At 45.4% G+C, this 23166-nt stretch overlaps 1 protein-coding gene across 1 annotated transcript in view; it reads right to left on the reverse strand.

The window, feature by feature from the left end:
- ESCO2 (establishment of sister chromatid cohesion N-acetyltransferase 2) overlaps positions 1-23166 on the reverse strand; it is a 137037-nt gene that overhangs the window by 13484 nt on the left and 100387 nt on the right. The window contains exon 9 of the mRNA XM_029596900.1: positions 18830-18973. Coding sequence (XP_029452760.1) covers positions 18830-18973 — 144 coding nt within the window. The remainder of the gene's footprint in view (positions 1-18829; positions 18974-23166) is intronic.

The following is a 23166-nucleotide window of genomic DNA, read 5'->3' on the forward strand; positions in this document are numbered from 1 at the left end:
TTGTCTTTATAACCCTGTCTAGCAGTACCATCGGCGCTTCAGCATCGAGCTCACTTGGGCTCCCTGCTCTAGCCTCCCGTGCTTGGCCTTCGGGCCTTCTGTCCTGTTCTGTGTTGCCTTGCTTGCGGTGCTTGGCCTTCGGGCCTTCTGTCCTGTTCTGTGTTGCCTTGCTTGCGGTGTTTGGCCTTCTGTCCTGTTCTGGATTACCTGATTCGGTGTGTGGCCTCCGGGGCCTCTGCCTTCTGTGTGTGTGTGTGGCCTACGGGCCCTCTGCCTTCTGTGTGTGTGGCCTACGGGCCCTCTGCCTACAGGGTGTGTGTGTGTGGCCTACGGGCCCTCTGCCTACAGGGTGTGTGTGTGTGTGGCCTACGGGCCCTCTGCCTACAGGGTGTGTGTGTGTGTGGCCTACGGGCCCTCTGCCTACAGGGTGTGTGTGTGTGTGGCCTACGGGCCCTCTGCCTACAGGGTGTGTGTGTGTGTGGCCTACGGGCCCTCTGCCTACAGGGTGTGTGTGTGGCCTACGGGCCCTCTGCCTACAGGGTGTGTGTGTGTGGCCTACGGGCCCTCTGCCTACAGGGTGTGTGTGTGTGGCCTACGGGCCCTCTGCCTACAGGGTGTGTGTGTGTGTGTGTGGCCTACGGGCCCTCTGCCTACAGGGTGTGTGTGTGTGTGTGGCCTACGGGCCCTCTGCCTACAGGGTGTGTGTGTGTGTGGCCTACGGGCCCTCTGCCTACAGGGTGTGTGTGTGTGGCCTACGGGTCCTCTGCCTACAGTGTGTGTGTGTGTGGCCTACGGGCCCTCTGCCTACAGGGTGTGTGTGTGGCCTACGGGCCCTCTGCCTACAGTGTGTGTGTGTGGCCTTCGGGCCCTCTGCCTACTTGTGTAGGCAGAGGGCCCGTAGGCCACACACACACACAGAAGGCAGAGGGCCCGTAGGCCACACACACACCCTGTAGGCAGAGGGCCCGTAGGCCACACACACACACACACTGTAGGCAGAGGACCCGTAGGCCACACACACACACCCTGTAGGCAGAGGGCCTGTAGGCCACACACACACACACCCTGTAGGCAGAGGGCCCGTAGGCCACACACACACACACACAGGCCCGAATCAGGTAATCCAGAACAGGACAGAAGGCCCTCTGCCCTGCTCTGCTGCCTTCGGGCCTATGTGTTTTATGTTCATGGTCAGTGCTGTCCTGGTTTGTCTGTACCGTTCTCTGTCAGTCTTGTTTTCTCATCTCAGTCACTTATACCTCCAGCCATTATCACTCTTACCTGCACACTTCCTGAATTCATTCTTACCAGCACCCAGTTCCAGTTTCCTGTACACCTGTACCTGCATTCACATTCACACATACCTCCATGCAGTACCAGTACTAAGTTCACCCTTACCTACATGCACCTGTGTGAAACTCCATTTGCCTATTCCACCTTCCCACTTGCCCATAGGGTTCATTCATTCCTGCCTGCACCAGCCAGCATCTGGACTCTTCTGCAACCCTGCCTCTCTCCACCCAGAGACACCCCTGTTAGTGGTGTTCTCGACTCCTGACCGGAGCCAGCCGTGACAGTATGCTGAAGCCATCCATTTCTGGTGAGAGAGAAAGGACTCTGTATGCAGACGATGAGTCTCCATGGTTTTTTACCTGCACCCTCTGTCAAACCTTAAATTATCCATATTACCAGAACTGCTTAGCTTGTCAGCTTTCTGACCAGGAGCATTGGGTTTGCAGTAATTGTTTGAAAAGAAATGTTTCCGTCTACCAGCAATGCTTAAATTGCTCTGCTCCTACACCAGGATGGTGGACTTGCCCTTGCCTTCCGTGTTTGTTGCCTCCAGGCAAACCCTGCCCCCGCTGCACAGCTAATGGGCCATCCGTTTCTCTCCATACCTCAGCCAGCTCGTTTACACTATGTTCTACTTCTGGCCCAACTAACAAGGTTTCCACTATTGGCACCTTGCAAACTCAGGTTTCCAACACATTACTTCATAAAACTTATAACCAAAAGGCGAGTCATTTTTCAGAAAAAACAAAAACTCACCTGATAAACAAGACGTCTTTATCTTCCACGCTAGAGCCTCAGAAGCAGGAGGAACTAATTAAGCGTAATAGAACTCTGCTTCCCACAGCTGCTCATCAGTCACAGCTAACAAGCACCTTCCCAAGACGGCCCAAACCTGCCTGTGTCTTCCCGAAACTGCAAGTTTCCACCACAGATTCAGGGAACCATGATATGGGGTTTGGACTCACTCCTGTGCATCAAAAGGGGGTTAAGTCTGCTCTGCTGCCCCTGGAGGTGCTGGAACCTGCTCCACCACCCCAAGAGGGGTTTGGCCTCACCACTGTAGCCCAGGAGGGGTTTGGACTCACCACGGTGCCCCAGGAGGGGCTTAAAATTACCAGTGAGCATCAAAAAGGGTTTAAGCCTGATCTGCTGCTCTCGGAGGGGCTGGAACCCGCTCCACCACCCCAGGAGGGGTTTGGACTCACCACTGTACCCCAGGAAGGGTTTGGACTCACCACTGTGCCCCAGGAGGGGTTTAGAATTACCAGTGTGCCTCAAGAGGGGTTTGAGCCTGCCGTGCTGCCCCCGGAGGGGCCCGAACCGGCCATGCTGCTGCCGCCCCCGGAGGGGCCCGAACCGGCCATGCTGCTGCCGCCCCCGGAGGGGCCCGAACCGGTCCTGCTGCTGCCGCCTCCGGAGGGGCCCGAACCGGTCCTGCTGCTGCCGCCCCCGGAGGGGTCCAAACTGGTCCTGCTGCTGCCGCCCCCGGAGGGGCCCGTACCGGACCTGCTACTGCCGCCCCAGGAGGGGTTTGGATTTACCACTGTACCACACCTGGGGTTCGAGACTGTTTCGCTACCTTGGGAGAGGTTTGAGCCTGCTCAACTGCCACAGGAAGGGCCTGGACTGATTGCGTCATCTCCGGAGGGGCCTGTGCCTGCCGCCCTGCTGCCGTCCCTGGAGGGTCCTGTGCCTGCCGCCCTGCTGCCGTCCCTGGAAGGGCCTGTGCCTGCCGCCGTCCCTGGAAGGGCCTGTGCCTGCCGCCGTCCCTGGAGGGGCCTGTGCCTGCCGCCCTGCTGCCGTCCCTGGAGGGGCCTGTACCTGCTGCCCTGCTGCCGTCCCTGGAGGGGCCTGTGCCTGCCGCCCTGCTGCCGTCCCTGGAGGGGCCGGTGCCTGCCGCCCTGCTGCCGTGGCCTGTGGCTGTCGTCCTGCTGCCGTCCCTGGAGGGGCCTGTGGCTGTCGTCCTGCCGCCGCCCCGGGAAGGGTTTGGATTTCCCACTGTGCCCCTGGAAGGGCTTGACCTTGCCGTGTTCCCCCAGGAGGGGTATGGACTTACCACTGAGCCCCAGGTGGGGTTCGAGACTGCTTCTCTACCCCAGGAGACATTTAACCCTGCCCTTCCGCCCCTAGAGAGCTTTGTACCTGCCGTGTTGCCTCGGAAGGGGTTTGGACCTGCACACCTGCCACAGGAAGGGTCTGGACTGGTTGCACCATCTCCGGGGGGGCCTGTGTCTGCCGCCTTGCTGCCACGACTGGGGTTATGGACTACCTTGCCACCCCTGGAGGGCTTTGAGACTTTTTCACGGTTCACGGAGGAGTTTGGGGTTATTGCATTGCCTCAGGAGGACTTTGAATCTGCCATCCTGCGGTGTTCTCTGCAAAGTTGGGACCCCGGAGGGGGAGGAGGCCTTGAAGGGAGGGTACTGTTACGGCTATGCCTGCTATGTAGCCGCCTCACCACCAGAGGTCCTCCACGATCATGTCCTTCTGGCTGGCCCACTCCTTCCTTCCTGTCTACTCTATACACCAGTCTTGTCTTTATAACCCTGTCTAGCAGTACCATCGGCGCTTCAGCATCGAGCTCACTTGGGCTCCCTTCTCTAGCCTCCCGTGCTTGGCCTTCGGGCCTTCTGTCCTGTTCTGGATTACCTGATTCGGTGTGTGGCCTAAGGGCCCTCTGCCTTCTGTGTGTGTGTGTGGCCTACGGGCCCTCTGCCTTCTGTGTGTGTGTGTGGCCTATGGGCCCTCTGCCTTCTGTGTGTGTGTGTGGCCTATGGGCCCTCTGCCTTCTGTGTGTGTGTGTGGCCTATGGGCCCTCTGCCTTCTGTGTGTGTGTGTGGCCTACGGGCCCTCTGCCCTCTGTATGTGTGTGGCCTACCGGGCCTCTGCCTTCTGTGTGTGTGTGGCCTACGGGCCCTCTGCCTACAGGGTGTGTGTGTGTGTGTGGCCTACGGGCCCTCTGCCTACAGGGTGTGTGTGTGTGGCCTACGGGCCCTCTGCCTACAGGGTGTGTGTGTGTGGCCTACGGGCCCTCTGCCTACAGGGTGTGTGTGTGTGGCCTACGGGCCCTCTGCCTTCTGTGTGTGGCCTACGGGCCCTCTGCCCTCTGTGTGTGTGTGGCCTACCGGGCCTCTGCCTTGTGTGTGTGTGTGGCCTACGGGCCCTCTGCCCTCTGTATGTGTGTGGCCTACCGGGCCTCTGCCTTCTGTGTGTGTGTGGCCTACCGGGCCCTCTGCCTACAGGGTGTGTGTGTGTGTGGCCTACGGGCCCTCTGCCTACAGGGTGTGTGTGTGTGGCCTACGGGCCCTCTGCCTACAGGGTGTGTGTGTGTGTGGCCTACGGGCCCCTCTGCCTTCTGTGTGTGTGTGTGGCCTACGAGCCCTCTACCTTCTGTGTGTGTGTGTGGCCTACGGGCCCTCTGCCTTCTGTATGTGTGTGGCCTACCGGGCCTCTGCCTTCTGTGTGTGTGTGGCCTACGGGCCCTCTGCCTACAGGGTGTGTGTGTGTGTGGCCTACGGGCCCTCTGCCTACAGGGTGTGTGTGTGTGGCCTACGGGCCCTCTGCCTACAGTGTGTGTGTGTGTGTGGCCTACGGGTCCTCTGCCTATAGTGTGTGTGTGTGTGGCCTACGGATCCTCTGCCTACAGTGTGTGTGTGTGTGGCCTACGGGCCCTCTGCCTACAGGGTGTGTGTGTGGCCTACGGGCCCTCTGCCTACAGTGTGTGTGTGTGTGGCCTACGGGCCCTCTGCCTACAGGGTGTGTGTGTGGCCTACGGGCCCTCTGCCTACAGGGTGTGTGTGTGGCCTCCGGGCCCTCTGCCCTGCTCTGCTGCCTTCGGGCCTATGTGTTTTATGTTCATGGTCAGTGCTGTCCTGGTTTGTCTGTACCGTTCTCTGTCAGTCTTGTTTTCTCATCTCAGTCACTTATACCTCCAGCCATTATCACTCTTACCTGCACACTTCCTGAATTCATTCTTACCAGCACCCAGTTCCAGTTTCCTGTACACCTGTACCTGCATTCACATTCACACATACCTCCATGCAGTACCAGTACTAAGTTCACCCTTACCTACATGCACCTGTGTGAAACTCCATTTGCCTATTCCACCTTCCCACTTGCCCATAGGGTTCATTCATTCCTGCCTGCACCAGCCAGCATCTGGACTCTTCTGCAACCCTGCCTCTCTCCACCCAGAGACACCCCTGTTAGTGGTGTTCTCGACTCCTGACCGGAGCCAGCCGTGACACCTACTCCCACCGGACCTCCGCCAAGAACCGTGCCTTCTGACTTTCAAAAAGAAGCTAAAGACTTGGCTATTCACCCAAGCTTTCCCTGAGAGCTAAAAACCGGTTGAGGCGATAGACAATATACTTACCTCTGTATTTATGTTTCTGAGTTTGAAACCCAGTTATATTTAATCGAGTTTTAGAATGTCTCCCTATAAGTTTTCCTGTTTTAATGTATTCTGCCCCTGAGGCGACCGTTTACTGTATCCCGTCCCTGAGGAGACTGTTTAGTTCCTTGTAAACCGGTGCGATATGTATGCTATACAGGAACATCGGTATATAAAAATTAAAAATAAAATAAATAAATAAATAATGCTGTGCAGCGTGCATAGAGTCCCTAACTGCTATTGAGACAGAAAATATTGAAGCGCTGCACTTCCTGCAGGGGTATATGTACTAGGGCTGACTTCAGATTGAAATCTGATCCGTCTCCAACTATCAGGAGTACACTACACCCATTGGTCCTGAGTCCATCTGCTACACGCTAGGAAACCTGATTTATGGAAAGAATTTACCACCACAAGATACCAGATGAGCACCTAATGAACTTCCAGCATCGCTACACTTCTTTGGAAAAAGCTGGCAAAGACAGATTAACATGAGAAGCTGACAAACCTTTGGAAGGAAGGAACTAGATAAAAAGACACTGAATTCAATGCAATGATGAGAAAGTGGTCCTTACAGGACAAAGAATGAATCTAAAAAATATCAAGCTGAACAGACTGCTACTAAAAACATCCCCTTCAAGGAAATATCCTTAAAAGAAGCCTGTTTCAGGGACTCAAAGGAAGGTGACGCCAGTGCCTTAAGAATAAGATTAAGGTCCCACTGAGGAACAAAAGGCCTAAAGGGAGGCCGCATGGGTTTCACTCTGTGAAGATAGACAGACACATCTGGATGAGCAGCCACTGACATACTACGGATTTTGCCCCTGTAACAGGAAATAGCTGCCATCTGAGCATCCACCCGAGGAATCTGAGTCCCTGAACTGCTTATGAAGATAGCGGCTACAACTTGAGAAGATTCTTAACTCCTGTAAGACCACTATCCAGGACCTCCCAATCAGCCAGAACCATCTCCTCCACTTCAGAGTGTAAGGGAAAAGCTTTTGTATATTTTCAGTCTCCCTTAATAATAGGATCCCAAACAGGAGTTTCCTTAATTTCAGTGTTCGTTATCCTGAGACAAGCAAGCACCTGATCAATTAGTGCAAAAACTCAACCCTCTGAAAAATCCATATAACAGATCATCTTCCTCCTCTGCCAGCATTTCACCTTCCTCTATGGAAGCCCCACTAACAGAGTGTAGAATAGTGCACTGCATATATCCTGCACATATGTAGTTATAGCACTATGAAGCACTGATCACTGAACTTGCCAGAGAATCATCCAGCACAGATGACATCATTCCTGGAAGGATGGAACTAAGTTTGTTATTCTAACTGATAAGAAGAGGCCTGTGGCCTATAGTGAGAGCAAGCTAAAGTACACATGTTAAAATATATATCGATTGGCTATTAAAGGTAAAGGGTGTGGATTATGCAGATGACTGATAACAGCAGACCCCAGACCCTTTATAAGCTGATGCACACGTGAAGAACACTGAGCAGATTTTAAACAGACTTTGTACACCTTTGCTTGTACTAAATTCTTTCTGTATTTTTCTGCTCCTAGAGGAATTATCCGCCTTCCTCTATATAATTACCTGTATTAATAAACCCCTTTCTTTATTACCGTCTGAAGCTGGTATTTATTCTGTAATTAGACACAGGGGACGCTCTTCTTTTAACATCTGGAGGCACCGCTGGGATTCATAGGAAAGGATTTGCGCCCCTTTCCTGTGACTTACCGGCTACAGCAGTTTGCGGACCTGCTTAAGGCTTTTGACTACTTAACCAGTTCCACTTAGGGTGACCTGGGGTCATTAGCGTACTTTAGTACTGGCAAGATCGTGAAGTGAGTCCGGTGGCTGCCACGGAGGTCACCATTAAACTCTTCTCACCTTTGGATTCAAGACGTTGATCCATAGGGAGAAGTCCTTCAGTTCATGATTGGGTACGTATGGGATTTAATTTTAATTTTTTTAAGAAAAAGTGATTGATTTGATTAATGTTTCAGTTATCTATGTCTTCTCTTTTATTTTTTACTATAGTTTGTTAGTCTGCCAGACCTAGTTTAACTTGTAGTTCGTGCTTCTTTTGAATGACATTCCTTACTGTCTGTGGAATCTGCTTTCGAGTACTTTTTTTTTTTTTCCCAGCTATGTGTGTGTATACCAACGAGCTAATTTAGCAGGTTTTGTTCTGTATTCTTTCAACCTTTCAGACTTTCACTTCAGTTTGGTGTTCTAGTGCAGATTTTCTACTCCCCCTCTCCCCCTCCCTTTTTTTCTCTCTGATGTTCCGTTTATTGTAGTTGTAAACCTTCTGCATTCTTTTCTCCTTTGCCTTCACTTTCTTCCCTCTCTCTCTGACTGTTTAATTTGCTCTGTTTAAATGCTGTATGTTTTTCTCCTTTCTCGCTTGCACTTCCTTGCTTCTGCTTGCACTTTCTTTGTTTCTTGAGGCGGGAGACGCCTTCCCCCCCCCTCTCCTTCCCCCCCACCTTTGCATTCCTGTGCCAAGTGGCGACCGGTTTCTTTGTCTGGTGTTCATCCATCTATCTGCCACCTCGCTTTCCCTCCTCGCCCCTCCCAACTCGCCCCTCCCTTGTCTCTTCTCCGTGCATGTTGGGTAATTGAGTTTTGCTTCCCCACCCTTTAGTTTTGTCCTTTTTTGGTGCTGTGCGTTGTCACGCCCCATCCCCTGCACATTCCTTCCTGCTTACGTCAGCGCCTGCTCGTGTCTGGCTTTTTTTGTTTCTCCTCACTTTGGGCGTTGGCTCTACACCTCCCCCCCCCTCCCTGCCATGCTTCGTCCTCTGTAAACGCATTGCATTCTGGTTTTGTTAGTTTTTTTTTTTTTTTCTCTCTCTGTGTCTTTCTCTGCCTGTTTGTCTTCTCCTATTTTTTGCTGTGTTGATTTTCTTTCACTTTCGTTTTCTTTGTGTGACTGGCTTCCCTTGTTAGTTTATCTGCAGCTATTAAAGTTTTATGGCTTCATTGCTCATGGTCTGTTCTTTTCTTGCCTGCTCCTTTCCCCCTCTCTGTTCAGCGCTCCCGGAGCGATAGGAGTGCGTGAAAGAGTTGGTGGTAGCCCCCACCACAGTGTATCCCCTGTGACCGCATTGAATTCTGGTCTTCTTAGTTTTTTCTCTCTCTGTTTTTTTGTGCCTGTCTATCGCCTTTACTGCTGGCTGATTCCAGGTTTCTGGTTTCCCCGTGAGGCTGAGAGATCGCCTGCTGTGTTAATTGCTGTTCGCTTTGCATTTCCAAAGGGCTTTTCTTCAGCCCACTGCTCTGTTCTTCTTTTACTTGTGCTGTCTTTCCTTCACTGGACTGCCCCTACTAACTCTGACCTTAAAAGAAAAAACTGGGAGAAGTTACAGCATCAGAGATTATTTTAAACTGATCTTCAATATGTTTTCCACGTACATCCAATGCTCAGCTTAGTTCTGACGCTGTTTCTACTGTTCTCTGTGATTCCCCTTCCGTAGTTTACGCTCGGCATTTCTTGCTGCTGAGTTAAGTGCCTGGGTTATTTGGACGTTAGTGCTCGTGCCCCACCCTTTGGAATTTCTTTCTTTGCTCAGAGAACGGAGGTGATCCCCCCTCCCTTTTTTCTGCCTGCTGTCATGTTACAATTTGTGGCTTGTTAGCACACAGATACAGAACGCAGGGGGAGCTTCAGCCCCCCCTTCTCCTGCCACTGAATTGCTTACTTTCCTTTATATAACAGTTTATATGCCTTCCTGCCTGCAAATGTTCTGTTCCTTTTTTTAGCTCCCGTTAGTTTCTGAACCACTTTTGTGATTTACAGTTACTTTCCTTTAATTATCTGTTTGATTTCCTACCTTTGTGCTCCTCTGGGATTTTTTTGGTGCATGATGGGAATTGCAGTTTTTGCATGGAAGTTGACTTGCCTACTTTTAGCATAGTTACTGAGCCCTGAATTTTGGACATCTACACTGCTGTCCTTCTTTCTAGTTAACTGTTCTGGTTTTTTTTTCTTTGTTCTTTGTTTCAGATGAGAGGCGCAGGGCAACTCTCGCCTTTCCCATCCCCCCAGCCCCTCCCTCACACATTCCTGTATCGGGGGAGAGCGGACCCCATCAGTCTGCTTCGCCCCTATTCGCCCCCCCCCTCTCTTCCTGTAGTGTTAAGTTGTGAATTGAGAGCCCCAGGTACTGGCCTTGCCTCCTGGGATTGGTAGTCATTTTCTTGTGTCTCCTCCCACTCCCTTGTCCCCTTCCGTGGTGCTTGGTGGGAAGTGAAGTTTTGTTTCAAGCTCCTTATCTTAGTGCCTCTCCGTGCCTGTCTGTCCTGGCTCATGCTGAGTCCTCTGGCGGCTGACGTCATGACACCCCCTCCCTCTGCCATTCCCTTTATTCCTGTGTTCACTGCTTATTATTTTCTGCCTGCATTGCTCTGGCCCGTGCTCTGTCTTTACATGAAAATAAACATACACCAATAAAAAACTCTTGAACCTTGTGAGCTCTCTCTTTTTCTGTTTATTATTGTCCTCTGTCCTGTGCTATCCTTTTCATTGCTCCCAGCTCTGCCTGCACGGCTGACTTTTATGGCATCATCTGCTAGGACATATTTTCAGGATACTACCTGCAGGTCATTTCTTGGTTTTAGGTATTATATAGTTCTTACATTTTATTTGCAACAGCTATATTTTCTAAGTTCCGCCCCCGCAGGGCTTTGGCCAGTGCTGAGGCCATCCCTAGTCTCCCTCTCTGGTGGGACAATTTACAGGGTGCCGCAGTTTGCATCTTTTCCTTTCATCCTCCTTGCTCTATACATCCTGGACTTTTACTGTTTTTAGGTTTCATTAAATTCTTTCCTTTCATTTGCCTATGGCCACACCAACATACACATACACACAATAACAAGAGACTCCCTTTTCATACTTTGATCAGTTTAGTTTACTGGAAAGCGTACCCTCCCCTGCACTTTTAGTTTTTTCCTTTCTCTATTTATTCCTGACCAATGTTTGTATAGTACTCTTTCCTACAGGAGTCCGTGATCAGTTGGCATTGAGGGCATTATCTGCTGCAGTTTGCAGGGATCTGCCTTCATGTTTCAAGCTCACTGCTTGTCTCGCTGTGTGGTGACGGAGATAGGGTTTCTCACAGGAAGGTGATAAAGGCTGTACGTGTGTTTAGTTTAACCATGGATTAGCAAGGAATTGAACATTACTCAGATAATTCATAGTTTTTGGGACATTGAGTACAACTTGAATTCTTTAGCAGTCAGGATTCTGTCTCTTTCACGGTATACAGTGCTTTGGTCATTGCGCTGGCATACTTACAGTACAGTCCTAAGTCTTTTCTTGCACACTGGAAAATTGCCCTTATGTATCAGTTATATGTTCTAATTAATGATGTTTCCTCCTTTCACAGAGGTGAAGGTTTTCCCCAGCAGCGCAAGAGTTATCCCGGTAACCATGCTTTTGTCACAGGCCTGTCTTTCAGAAAAAAAAAAAGTGGAAGCTGAATATTAATGAGCACAGCGCCTCCTAGTGGCACAGCCATATTAAAGAACCAACAGTAGCTTTATGACTGCAGTTTGCTGAATTCATATCAGGATATTTAGTTTCAAATGAGCTGTAATTCCTCTAACCTTTATCTGTTCTCAGATTTTATGTTTCCCCAGGTCAATAGTCGTTGGACCATTTGAAGATTACATTTTCTTCTTTTTCTCCGTTTTTCATTGTTTTTCATTTTTCAACTGATTGTTTTTTGCTTTTTCTTTTGTTTTTATTCTAGATCGATCTAGACATTTTCTCAGTACTTTTTTATGTTTTTTTTTGGCCTACCTTTATTTTTGATCAGGGGTTTGAGCTCATCAGAAGTAAACCATGTGTTTCTTGTTTGTCTTCTGTGTTCTGATGAATGAGTGCCGTTGTGTGTCAAAGTTTAATGTTCTTTGTGATGTGATGTCTGTGGTGAACTCTTCTCCCTAATTAATCTGAATTTGTTTTGCTCTTATGGTAGCTTCTGATCAAGTAACTTACCTACTGTCGAACTGCACGGCTCTGTCTCCTGTCCCTGACGCGCACTAAGCTGAATGACCTGTTTTCCCCCATCTGCATCATTGAATTCAAAGATTATCCTGACTGGGACTGTGAACTGTTTTCAAAGACTGCCATCATACATCGTATTCATTGTTTTTGTCTTGCTCAGATGCTGTTTGGTCCTATTTGCAAATTGCCATTATTTGGACAGAATTAATGCTGGTTTTTCTAAATTTTGTAGTATCTTCCTTGTCTAACCCCAACCTTTTATATCTTTATATGATTATGTAATATGCTTTTCTTCACCCATTACCCTTGTCTATGAAAGCTGCCTTGATTACATTACCCACATACTATATCCCACTGATTGCTCTCTTAGAACGAGATATGCCCCAGTATGGTCAAATGTTTTCTTGAATCCCTTATCCCTGGACAATGTTTTATCCACTATTGGGCCTACAGATGCTTTGTCACATGACTGCACTTGCCTGATGTTTCAACAGCCCTTTTTCTTTGCCTTCTTTTCTTTGTTACTATCAGTTTGCTTTTGTATTTTCAGTTTGGTATTCACTTTTTGCATTAACATGTTTATCCTTCTTTGTGCATTATACCTTTGGAATGGCATACTCCCTGTATGCACCACTGACCCGAATTGTAATGCTTGCATCACAGTAACTATAGATGGTACGACTAAAACTTCTACTCTGCTATACAAATTCCCTTATGATTGTGAAGGGACAGTTACATACCGTTCTCATAATTCCACACAATACAGTGTATGTGCATACAACCATTACCTGTTTTGACCCTACTGAAGTCCCTGCCCAACAATGGATACAAGTCCATAAATGAGACACTCCTCAAGATCTAGTTATGACATTTGCCCTTTGACTCTCTACCGAAAGGTCGGTTTCCCTCATTTTTAAGTATATTCCCTACCTGCATCCTGGGATGTGACCTATAGATGTGGTAATGATTTGGCTTGGCCATACACGCTCTTATCCTTTAACTATCAGGTTTTTCTCTGGATTTCTCCTTTTCTTATGTGCATATATATTTCTGCTACATCAGAGTACGTTACATTCATGCTGTTCTATTTGCTGTAAGCTATTTCTAGCATTTTCCCACTCGTCTTACTGTTGGTACCTCTGCATCTCTTTGACTTATTCTTTCTTCTACAGCCTGTACCTATAGTAATTACTTTGCTGGCTTTTTATATTCCAATATCCTATTCCCTTTATACTCTGATTTCTCTGTAACCTTTTTGAACATTTCTTCCTGTAACACTTCCTCTCAGATTTTACCTGGAGTTTGTTTATACCCTCTCACAAATATTTCCTGGTAGTTTTATGGCCTTTGTGCTTATTCTGAGATTGATCTCCTTGTAGAAATTTACCCATTCTAACTGAGGCTTCTCAATCCTCTCACAAGGAGATGCAACTGTACCTACTCCTACCTATGACCAGAACATGCCTTATGTTTTTGTTGTTTTTCCTTCTCCTCCTTGTCCATTTTAATGGATTACCTCTTCATGTTTTCTCTGTACCTTTTAAGAAGGATGTCCAACTGCTCTGCTAGGTTATCCCTATTGATTGTTATATTTGTGACCCCCATGTGTAAAAGCACCGATCCTATCTCATGTAAAGCGCAGTGGATATTGGCCCACTCCATCGTTGCAACAAAGTGCATTCATAGACCTTACACAGTATTACACACTATAGCTATAGGCAATTCTTCTTGTTTATCTCAATCTTTTCTCAACTATACCATGTAAGCTCAAATGGTAAATTCTTATTGGCTCAATATTGTAACCTATTAGAAAGGCTCCTGGGGTTATGGAACTCCAATTTATATGTTGAATCGTATTATAAGATTGCAAGCTGTTGTTGAAATAATTACTAATGAAACTGCTAAAGCACTGAGAATATTAGCCACTCAGCAAAAGGGTTTTTGGAATGCTATTTATCAGAATCATCTAGCATTAGATTATATACTAGCTGTAGAAAGAGGATTATCTGGTAAATTTAACCTCAGTAACTGTTGTCTTCAAATAGACGACAAGGGTGAAGTGATTGAGGAAATCACTCGGAACATGATGTCTATAGCACATGTACCGGTGCAAACCTGGAAAGGACTTGATGTCAGTGATCCATTTGGATCCCTTGGCTCATGGTTTTCTAGTTTAGGTTCAGGATTCAAAATTCTAATTGGCTCCATGTGTACAATTGCCTTACTTGGGCTAGTTGTTTGTCTCTGCTTACCATGTCTCTGTATCTGCCTACGAAGATGCCGTGATCAAGTTTCTGCAATGCTGGTAACACAGACTAGCACTCGGATCATGCTTAATCAAGCTGAAACCTTGAACCTGATGCTTCTGGATTCTCATGCTGACACTGCATCATTCCCCACCACCTGTAATGACTATCTGTGAAAAATGAGCATATCGGTACGAAGACGGGTAATGCCTCTCGCCAGTAAGGAGTAGCCTTAACTAGGCTGGGCAGCCTAAGACATGGCGATATGTGACTCAGATAGGTATGAAGGGTTCTTAGCTAATCACCCTTCACAGGGGGATATGTAGAATAGTGCACTGCATATATCCTGCACATATGTAGTTATAGCACTATGAAGCACTGATCACTGAACTTGCCAGAGAATCATCCAGCACAGATGACATCATTCCTGGAAGGATGGAACTAAGTTTGTTATTCTAACTGATAAGAAGAGGCCTGTGGCCTATAGTGAGAGCAAGCTAAAGTACACATGTTAAAATATATATCGATTGGCTATTAAAGGTAAAGGGTGTGGATTATGCAGATGACTGATAACAGCAGACCCCAGACCCTTTATAAGCTGATGCACACGTGAAGAACACTGAGCAGATTTTAAACAGACTTTGTACACCTTTGCTTGTACTAAATTCTTTCTGTATTTTTCTGCTCCTAGAGGAATTATCCGCCTTCCTCTATATAATTACCTGTATTAATAAACCCCTTTCTTTATTACCGTCTGAAGCTGGTATTTATTCTGTAATTAGACACAGGGGACGCTCTTCTTTTAACAAGAGTCAGGTTTATACTCAGAAATAGGGGACTCCGAAGCCACTTTAGAGCATTTGCAGGAAACTGGTGCCACAGGACAGGAGCAAGTAAAATCTTGAGGGTTTGCATTTTACTTCAGGATTCTAGATTGCACAGAAAGCCTGGTGAAGAAAACAAAAAAAAATTCTGGGGAAAACTCTTCAAAATCCTTGGCCTGAACCAAAGGAGTTAGTTTCAAAGAGACATTCATGAGTACCAAAACCAGGGGAAGGGGGGGGGGGGGGGGGGGTCAACAGAACCTGACCTGGGCACAGAAAGCCATTGAAGAGACATTGAGGGACCTGTAGAAGGCAAATCCAACATGGCTGCCATTACCACCAGAATTGGCATGCCTGTGGCCTACTCCAACAATTAGAACCTCTCCGACAACAGCCCCTGGTTTCCTTGCCAAAGCTGAATCAGTGGCTGCCGAATCGGCACTTTAGAACATTCCCTGGAGAACTCTATGGTACAAATGAAGGGCAAGTTGAGTGGCCCTACAGCAGTAGCAAGTCCCGTGATTGCTCCACGAGATCCTTAGTGCAGCCATAAGACACTCTGCGATCACTTCCCTTCCGACTTTACAGGCAACTTGCAAGTTTGTCGGGCAGGTCAGCTTCCATCTCCCCTGTTCCAGAATCAAAGCTTAAGCAGGAAGCAGCCCATTTCTCAGATTTTTTGTTTTTCTTGCTGCAATTGACTCCCCACCCCTTCCAGAGAAAGTCTTGGGGCAGCCACAGAAGGGGGGAGGGGGCAGGAAGAAAATTCTCTCCTTAAACAGCTACAAGGATAAAGAAAAGAAAAAGCAATACTTTTTTAAAGGACAAAATCCCACCTATCAGACTCTAGTCTCTTCTGAGACTCAGAACCAAAAAGTAGGTTCGCATGGCTGTATGAACTAATGGCCTGGACCTATGCCTGCATCAAAGCCTTTCCAAATACTGCTGAACCAACTAGTGAGTCCTACCAATTGTTGGAAGCAGAGAATACTGGATTTTTTTCTCCTGCACCTCCTCTAAGTAGTGGAAATGTGACTAGAAAAAGAGATTTGTATTTTTTTTTTATTTGTAATTTATTTACTTATTTTCTGGGTTTTTTTTGGCTCTGCTTCCATCTGCTGGGAGGGAGAAATAACCTACTTTAAGAACTGGACAAGTGTAGCAGGATGAAATAGAAAAAAAATTATAAAAGACATACTTCATAAGGTGATAAAATGCTCTGTATGCCTTCTAAACCAAATGTCATTCTGTTTCCTCTACAAAAAAACAATCCTAAGGCTCAAGATGTAGCATAGCTCATCTGTTTGATAAAAAGGGTTGCATTTTTATTACCATCAGTAATACTTTAAGATATTCTTCATTTTAAGTCTCAAATTTATTTTATTTATTTTAACATTTTTCTATACCGTCGTTCAGTGGGTACCGTCACAACGGTTTATATTAAGGCACATAAAAAAATGATGCTATAGTATATTAAGTTACACAGGTGCCCTTCATGATCGGTAACATAGTTTGTAAATAATAAAATTGGTGAGTGTATTAAATCATGTCCATATCTCCTCGTAACAGTTTAGGATACGAGATTAGCTTTATCATTGTACTTTTATCCTTAATTAACTCAAAATGAAACTCAAACTAAAATATCGAATAAAATTATACACATATTGATTATGTTTGTTTGTTGTTCCATTGTTTGTACCTGCTTTTCCCAGGGTATTATTCACCTTTCTCTAACTATCCCATATATATTGTATACAATATTATGGATTCTTTACTAAATTTCCCTTCCCAAACGATCCAACATAAAATGTTATTGAAACACAAACTGCAAACACAGAGCCAGCACATCAACTATAGCTGATCCCAGCCATCGGTATATTAACAGGGAATATTTTATGCCAAAATGGTTGTTTAGTAGTGAATCTAAATTATATAACAAATTTTAAATGCAGGGGATTGATTAAATATTTTCTTCATAACCCCTGTGTGTGTGGTATTTATTTCCTCTTCATTTCTTATCCTCTACTTTGCAGCCTTTTTATTTTCTCTCCAAAGTTCTGATTTGTCCTTTTATTTTTCATTTTTACCCCATCCCAAATCAACCACCTTCTATTTTTCTATTCCCTCAGTTCCTCTTTTACCCCAAAACCTTCTCATCCTCACTCTTATCATCACTCTTACTACAGTCAGATTTCCTCTTTTGCAGTTTTTTCCTCTACCTCAACTCTTATCCTTCCCCCTAAACCTGCCACTCGCTTCCTCTCTCTTTGCAGCCATGTTGGTACTACTACACTCTCCAGCAGCCCCACGACTGCACCAGAAAGATTCTTTCGGCAGCCTTACAGCCCACACCCAGATGTCTTTTCTGGCAGCCCTCAGCTGCACAACTGTCTCCAGCATCAGCCTAACAATTACATCAGGATAATTCAATTTGTGGCTATCACTGCTCTACCCCAACTGCCATATGACTGCATCAATACTCCTCCTACCTAATCCTAGAGGAAGAAGCTAAACCTTTCTTCCCCCACTAGCTCTCTTGTTATGTGGAATATAAATACAGTATAGATCACCAGTAGGAAGGATATTTCCATGCCTAGTAATGTGGCATTAATCAAATGTTTGCCTCATTTTCCAATGCAATAGGAAAAACTGTTCCCTCTATATTAGCCCAATTGGCACCTATAAGTTAATCGTGTACCATGCTTTACTATGATCAATTATATTTTACTGCTTTACAAAAAAAAAATGTAGACATGACATTAGGGATGTGCATTCGTTCTGAATGAATGAGCAATCCGCAACAGATAGGTCCCTTTTCGTTGCATTCGTGGGTCCGCGAAACGTATGGCGAACCCCCACAAATGCAACATATCATTACCGAATAAAACCCCCACCCTCCTGACCCCCCCCCAAGACTTGCCAAAAGTCCCTGATGATCCAGCGGGGGTCCTGGAGCAATCTCCTGCACTCGGGCCATCGGCTGCCAGTATTCAAAATGGCGCCAATAGCCTTTGCCCTTACTATGTCACATGGGCTACCATTGGTCGGCCCCTGTCACATGGTAGGAGCAATCTGCCATTTTGAATACTGTCAGCCGACGACCCGAGTGCAGGAGATTGCTCCAGGACCCCCGCTGGATCATCAAGTCTTGGGGGAGTCAGGATGGGGGGTTGAGGTTAATTAAACCCCCCATCCTGACTCCTGAGTTGGGATGGGTTTTTTTTTTGTTTTTCCAACTTTAATGGAAAACGAATACCAAATGCAACTAATGGACGAATCAGGTTTCCCCCTATGAAAACGGATGCAAAGGATTTGGGTCCCGGCGCAACGAATACCAACAAAGTTTTTCCTTCTGTACATCCCTACATGACATAAATAAAGCATAAATACTATATATATATATATATATATATATATATATATATATATATATATATATATTAAGCAATACCTTTTTATTAGACTAACTTAATACTTTCCTTGGCTAGCTATCAAAAACAAACTTCTTCAGGTCAGAATTCAAATGAGGAAAAGATAATATTTCCAAGAAATAAGAGCAGTTTGGCTGCCATAAGTGAATCATAAAAGGCATTCTTTTTCGTTTAAACAATAAAAGGCATTCTAGTGATCTATACTGCTTTATATTTTCAGGTAAATCATTTGTTCATTTGAATTCTGACCTGAAGAAGAGAGTTTTAACTCTTGAAAGCTAGTCAAGAAATGTATTGTTAGCCCAATAAAAAGGTATAGCTCAATATATATTTTTTTGTTAACCTTTAGTTCTGTGCATTGAAGTGGACTATCATGGCACCCACACTACTTTATAGAAAAAAAAGCATGAGATGGTCATGACCAATTACGGAAAACAAAACCACCCAAAATGAAATACATTAAGTTAAACATTCAAATAAAAAGCTGGTGGCACTGGGGATGGGGAGAAAAGGGAGATTGCAATTGAAGAACAAATGAATGAAACAAGTGAGTGCAAGTCCTTCTGAAGCAGGATTGTATGCACTTAGTGCAGACCTCTGCAATGTGGCAACATGCACGTACCTGTTTGATCTGCTCGGCTATTAGACAACCAACAATTTTCTTCTCATTGGACACATACAGGTAAGTCACTGTCTTACTTGGACAGCTCAAGGTGGTCTGCTTGAATCCCAACTCGTTGTCCACAAGCTCACGCACTTCATCTGCCTAGAAACAAATTAGGAACAATGTCAGTAAAAGATGAAAGGAATAAGACTGGTGTTCAGAGAGAGAACAAGAAGCCTGAAACTTGGCTCCAGACAAGCGACAGATGTGCACTCTCCAACTGGAGAAAGCAGAGTTACTTACCTGTAACAAGTGTTCTCCTAGGACAGTAGGGTGCTAGTCCTAACACATTGATACATCATCGAATAGACCCCACATTGGAAAACTAATGTCTATTTCTGAACAAAAAGGGGAAAAATCGAGAGATGACTGGAGAGACTAGAGGTAAGAGAGGGACCCGTGTTTGATGAAATCATGAGAAAACCCGAAAAGGATGGTGGAGATGTTTCCAAAGGCAATTTCTTAAGGTTCAGATTTCCTGCAGAAGAGACGACTCCCTATAACAGCCCATAAGAAAGGATTACAAAACACGTACCTTATTTTAACAAGCAAAACTGCTCAGTATGCACAAAGTTCCAGAAACCCTGACATAAGTTTTCCGTGTTGGGCTCCATCCGATGATGTCACCCATGTGTGAGGACTACAATCCTGCTTGTCCTAGGAGAATAAAACCTCCACTTCTCCAAATTTATATTCAGTGAAGCTCTGCAACTATATTATATATTCGTTCTACTCCCTTTATGTCACCGCTATTCTACCTGTCTCCGTTCCTTTCTTCTAACAGTATTTCCTTTCAGCTGCATTATTCTTTTCTCCAGTATCATGCTTTCTACTTCTGCTTTGGATTGCTAGTCCATCTTTCCAGATGTTTTTTTCCGCCTCTCCATTCTTGTGCCTTTACCTTCATTCCTTTTTTTTTTTTAGCTGCATTTTCATCTTCTGGCTTCCTAGCAGAAAACCATGTGCTCTACTCTTGCTTCTAAGATTTAGAAATTATTAGCCAGCTGGAGAAAACCAACTAGTTCTCATTCCTGGACTTGTGCTGAAGTAAAATCTTAACAGTGAATGGATATGTGGATGTCAGATTCAGGGATTACTCACAAGTACACTGTAGTTTAGAAAGCTGCATTACTTATGGTACAGATATCCTGCAGAAGAGAACACTCCCTATAACAGCCCATAAGTAAGGATTACAAAACATGTACCTTATTTTAACAAGCAAAAATGTATTTTTAGCACCAAATCTTTTTTTAAAAAATGCATCATGCCCATATATATATATATGCACTCAGGGAGCATTTGGCCTAATATGTAGAGTTTACTCGTGTATACACATCCAAGACAGAAACCCTTTGTCAATTCTGGAAAAAAAAAAATCTTTCATTTATGAAAATACCCAAAGAAAATGAGGAATGTACAAACTATTTTCTCCCTCAGGCAATTCTTTCTAAGAATGCTGCAGAAAGCTCAGGGGAAAATTCTGGTCATTTTGATCAATAGCAGTTCTGACAGAGCATTTTTGTTTCGTTCTTGGATGTAAAGACATGAGGATCAATAATGACATAAAACTATCTGCCATTGAAAAAATTCTATTAGTGGCCAAAAATGCTCATACTCCCTTAGAAAGCCCTCTCCATTCTATATTAGGTGCACCTCTTTCTGCACATGAAAAGCAGTCACAGTGGGCAGGGTGGGCATTCACAGTTCTGAGGTCTAACCTGCAAGAAATGACTCTTACATAGTCTGAGAATTCACATTAGATAAGGCATCAGAGGATGTTTGGTTAATCATATTGCTTGATCGGCTGGCATAATCCCAAGTCTTTGTTCTCTATGCAGAACAGCAGTTGAACAATTATGGCAATGAGCAAGAAATGGAAAATTCCCAATAAAATCTCCTGGGTACTTCCAAGTGAACAGAATGGCCACTGGCCTCGATGGACATTGGTCTGAACTAGAGAGCTCTTATGTAATTTTCACTGTGAGCAGCGGGGAATCTATTCCCTGTTGCTGTTTTTAAATCTATTCATAACAAACACCTTTGGATAAAAAATGTGTGTAAATGCTTTATAATAGAACAAATATCAAAGTTCTCACACCCAAAGCTGAAAGAGCTAACCCAATAATTACCTAAGTATATTTAGGTTTTTTGTTGTATGTTGCCTCTGGAAATAGTGAAATAAATACATACATAAATTATTGCAATTCACAAGATATTAGTCTCAGAGATTTTGAGGGCTTTTCACCTACTGCACTGATTGACTGGCTGATTTCTGATGCAATTTACAAATATTGGATCTCCAGGCCAAAAGCCAAAAGAACATTCAAAAAACTGCATCCATTTAAGGTTTACTAGCTCTCAGGAAGGAGTCAGCTTTAAAAATGGCATCTTGTTATAAGAAAGCAAAAAATAAATCCATAGAAGCAGTGGTTCTCAATAAAGTCTTCAGGATACCCCTAAATGAATATGCATGAGATTTGTATATATATTGAAGTAATGCATACAAATCTCTCATATGCATATTTTAAATTAGGGATATCCTGAAGATCAGACTGGCCAGGAGATCCCTGAGGGCTGGGCTGAGAGCCACTTGCACAGAGGATACTGTGACAGATGTAGCAGAATGAAAAGCACAATAATTAAGCAGCAATTTATTTATTTATTTAAGGCTTCTTTATACCGACGTTCGTATGTACATCACATAGGTTTACATAGAACAGGAGATAAAAAAAACAGAAAAACTTACATGTAACAGATCGTAACAACTTAATGAACAAATGTAGGAGCATAAAACTTAGGCGAAAGGGATTTCGGGGGGGGGGGGGGGGGGGTGGTAGAAAAAAATTTAACAAGTTAAACGAGGGTCGACAAAATATAACTATGTATTTAATTGGGGGGGGTAAAAGGAAGGAGGTGGAGGGTGTGAGAGGGGGTAGGGCAATTAGTTAAATGCCTGTTGGAAGAGCCAGGTCTTTAATTTTTTTTTTTTTTTTAACTTCTGCGAGCATGATTCCATACGTAGAGTAGGGGCATTGAGTTCCAAATCGAGGGTCCTGCAATAGAAAATGCCCGATCTCTTGTGGAGGTAAGGTGTGTGAGTTTAGGTGAGAGTGTGTGTAGAGTTCCTTTGTAAGCAGATCTGGTGGGTCTGTTTGAGGAGCGGAAGTGGAAAGAGTCATTCAGCCAGTGATCATTCTGGTTGTGTAAGGTCTTGTGAATAATTGTGAGACTCTTGTAGAGGATTCTGAATGAGATGGGAAGCCAGTGGAGGTCTCTTAGGATGGGAGTGATGTAATCCATTTTACGTGTGTTGGTGAGGACTCTGGTGGCAGCGTTCTGTAATATTTTACTCCTGGGGGAGTAGCGTTCCGCAGTAGCGCAGAATTCCCAAATTCTGCACAGAAAATAGCAGAGGAGACCCCGGCATGCCACGAACAGAGCGCGTTCCATGGCGCGCCGGGCTGTCATTTTCGCTGCGAACGGAGAGTGTCCCGTGGCATGCTGGTGACGGAGAATGTGTGTGTGAGAGAGGGAAGGGTGACAGAGCATGGTTGGTAAGAGGGAAGGTGGGGAGGGTGAGAGAGATCAGGAGGATGTGAGAGAGCATGGGAGGTAAGAGTGGGTGTGTGGGGGGATGCTTGAGTGTGGGTTTCAGAGAGAGGGAGCCTATATGAAGAGATTGTGAAGGAGTGTGTATGTGAGAGATTGGGAGCTCATGTGTATGAAAAAGGGATCGCGTGTATGTGAGGGTGCTAGCCTGTGTGAAGGGATTGTGTATGTGTGAGACAGCGCCTGTGTGAAGGGCTGCGTGAGAGAGAGATATAGATAGCCTGTGTGAGGATGTATGTATGAAAGAGAAAGGGAGCTTGTGTGGGTGTGTATGCAAGAGAGAGGGCATTTATGAGGGGATGTGTGTGCGCGACAGTGTGAGGGAGCCTGTATGAGGGTGTGTGTATGTGGTGGGGACACTTACAGTGAATTTCTAGGGAAATTCTGCTCAAAATATTTAAAATTCTGAAACTTTAAGTAATAACTTTTCTGTAATAATTTAAAATGTAATTACTTAAAGACTGTCATGTAAATTGTGTTATTTTGACCAATATAAAGTTTGCGGAATTTTGCAGAAATTTCAGTTTTTGTGCGCAGAATTTTAAACTTTTTGCACAGAACTCCCCCAGGAGTAATATTTGGAGGGGTTTGATGGTCGAGGTGGGGAGGCCTAGTAGGAGGGAGGTACAGTAGTCAATTTTTGAGAAAATGAGGGACTGAAGAATAGTACGGACGTCAGAGGTGCA

The sequence above is a fragment of the Rhinatrema bivittatum genome, chromosome 3 (assembly GCF_901001135.1).
Source record: "Rhinatrema bivittatum chromosome 3, aRhiBiv1.1, whole genome shotgun sequence".
Lineage (NCBI taxonomy): Eukaryota > Metazoa > Chordata > Amphibia > Gymnophiona > Rhinatrematidae > Rhinatrema > Rhinatrema bivittatum.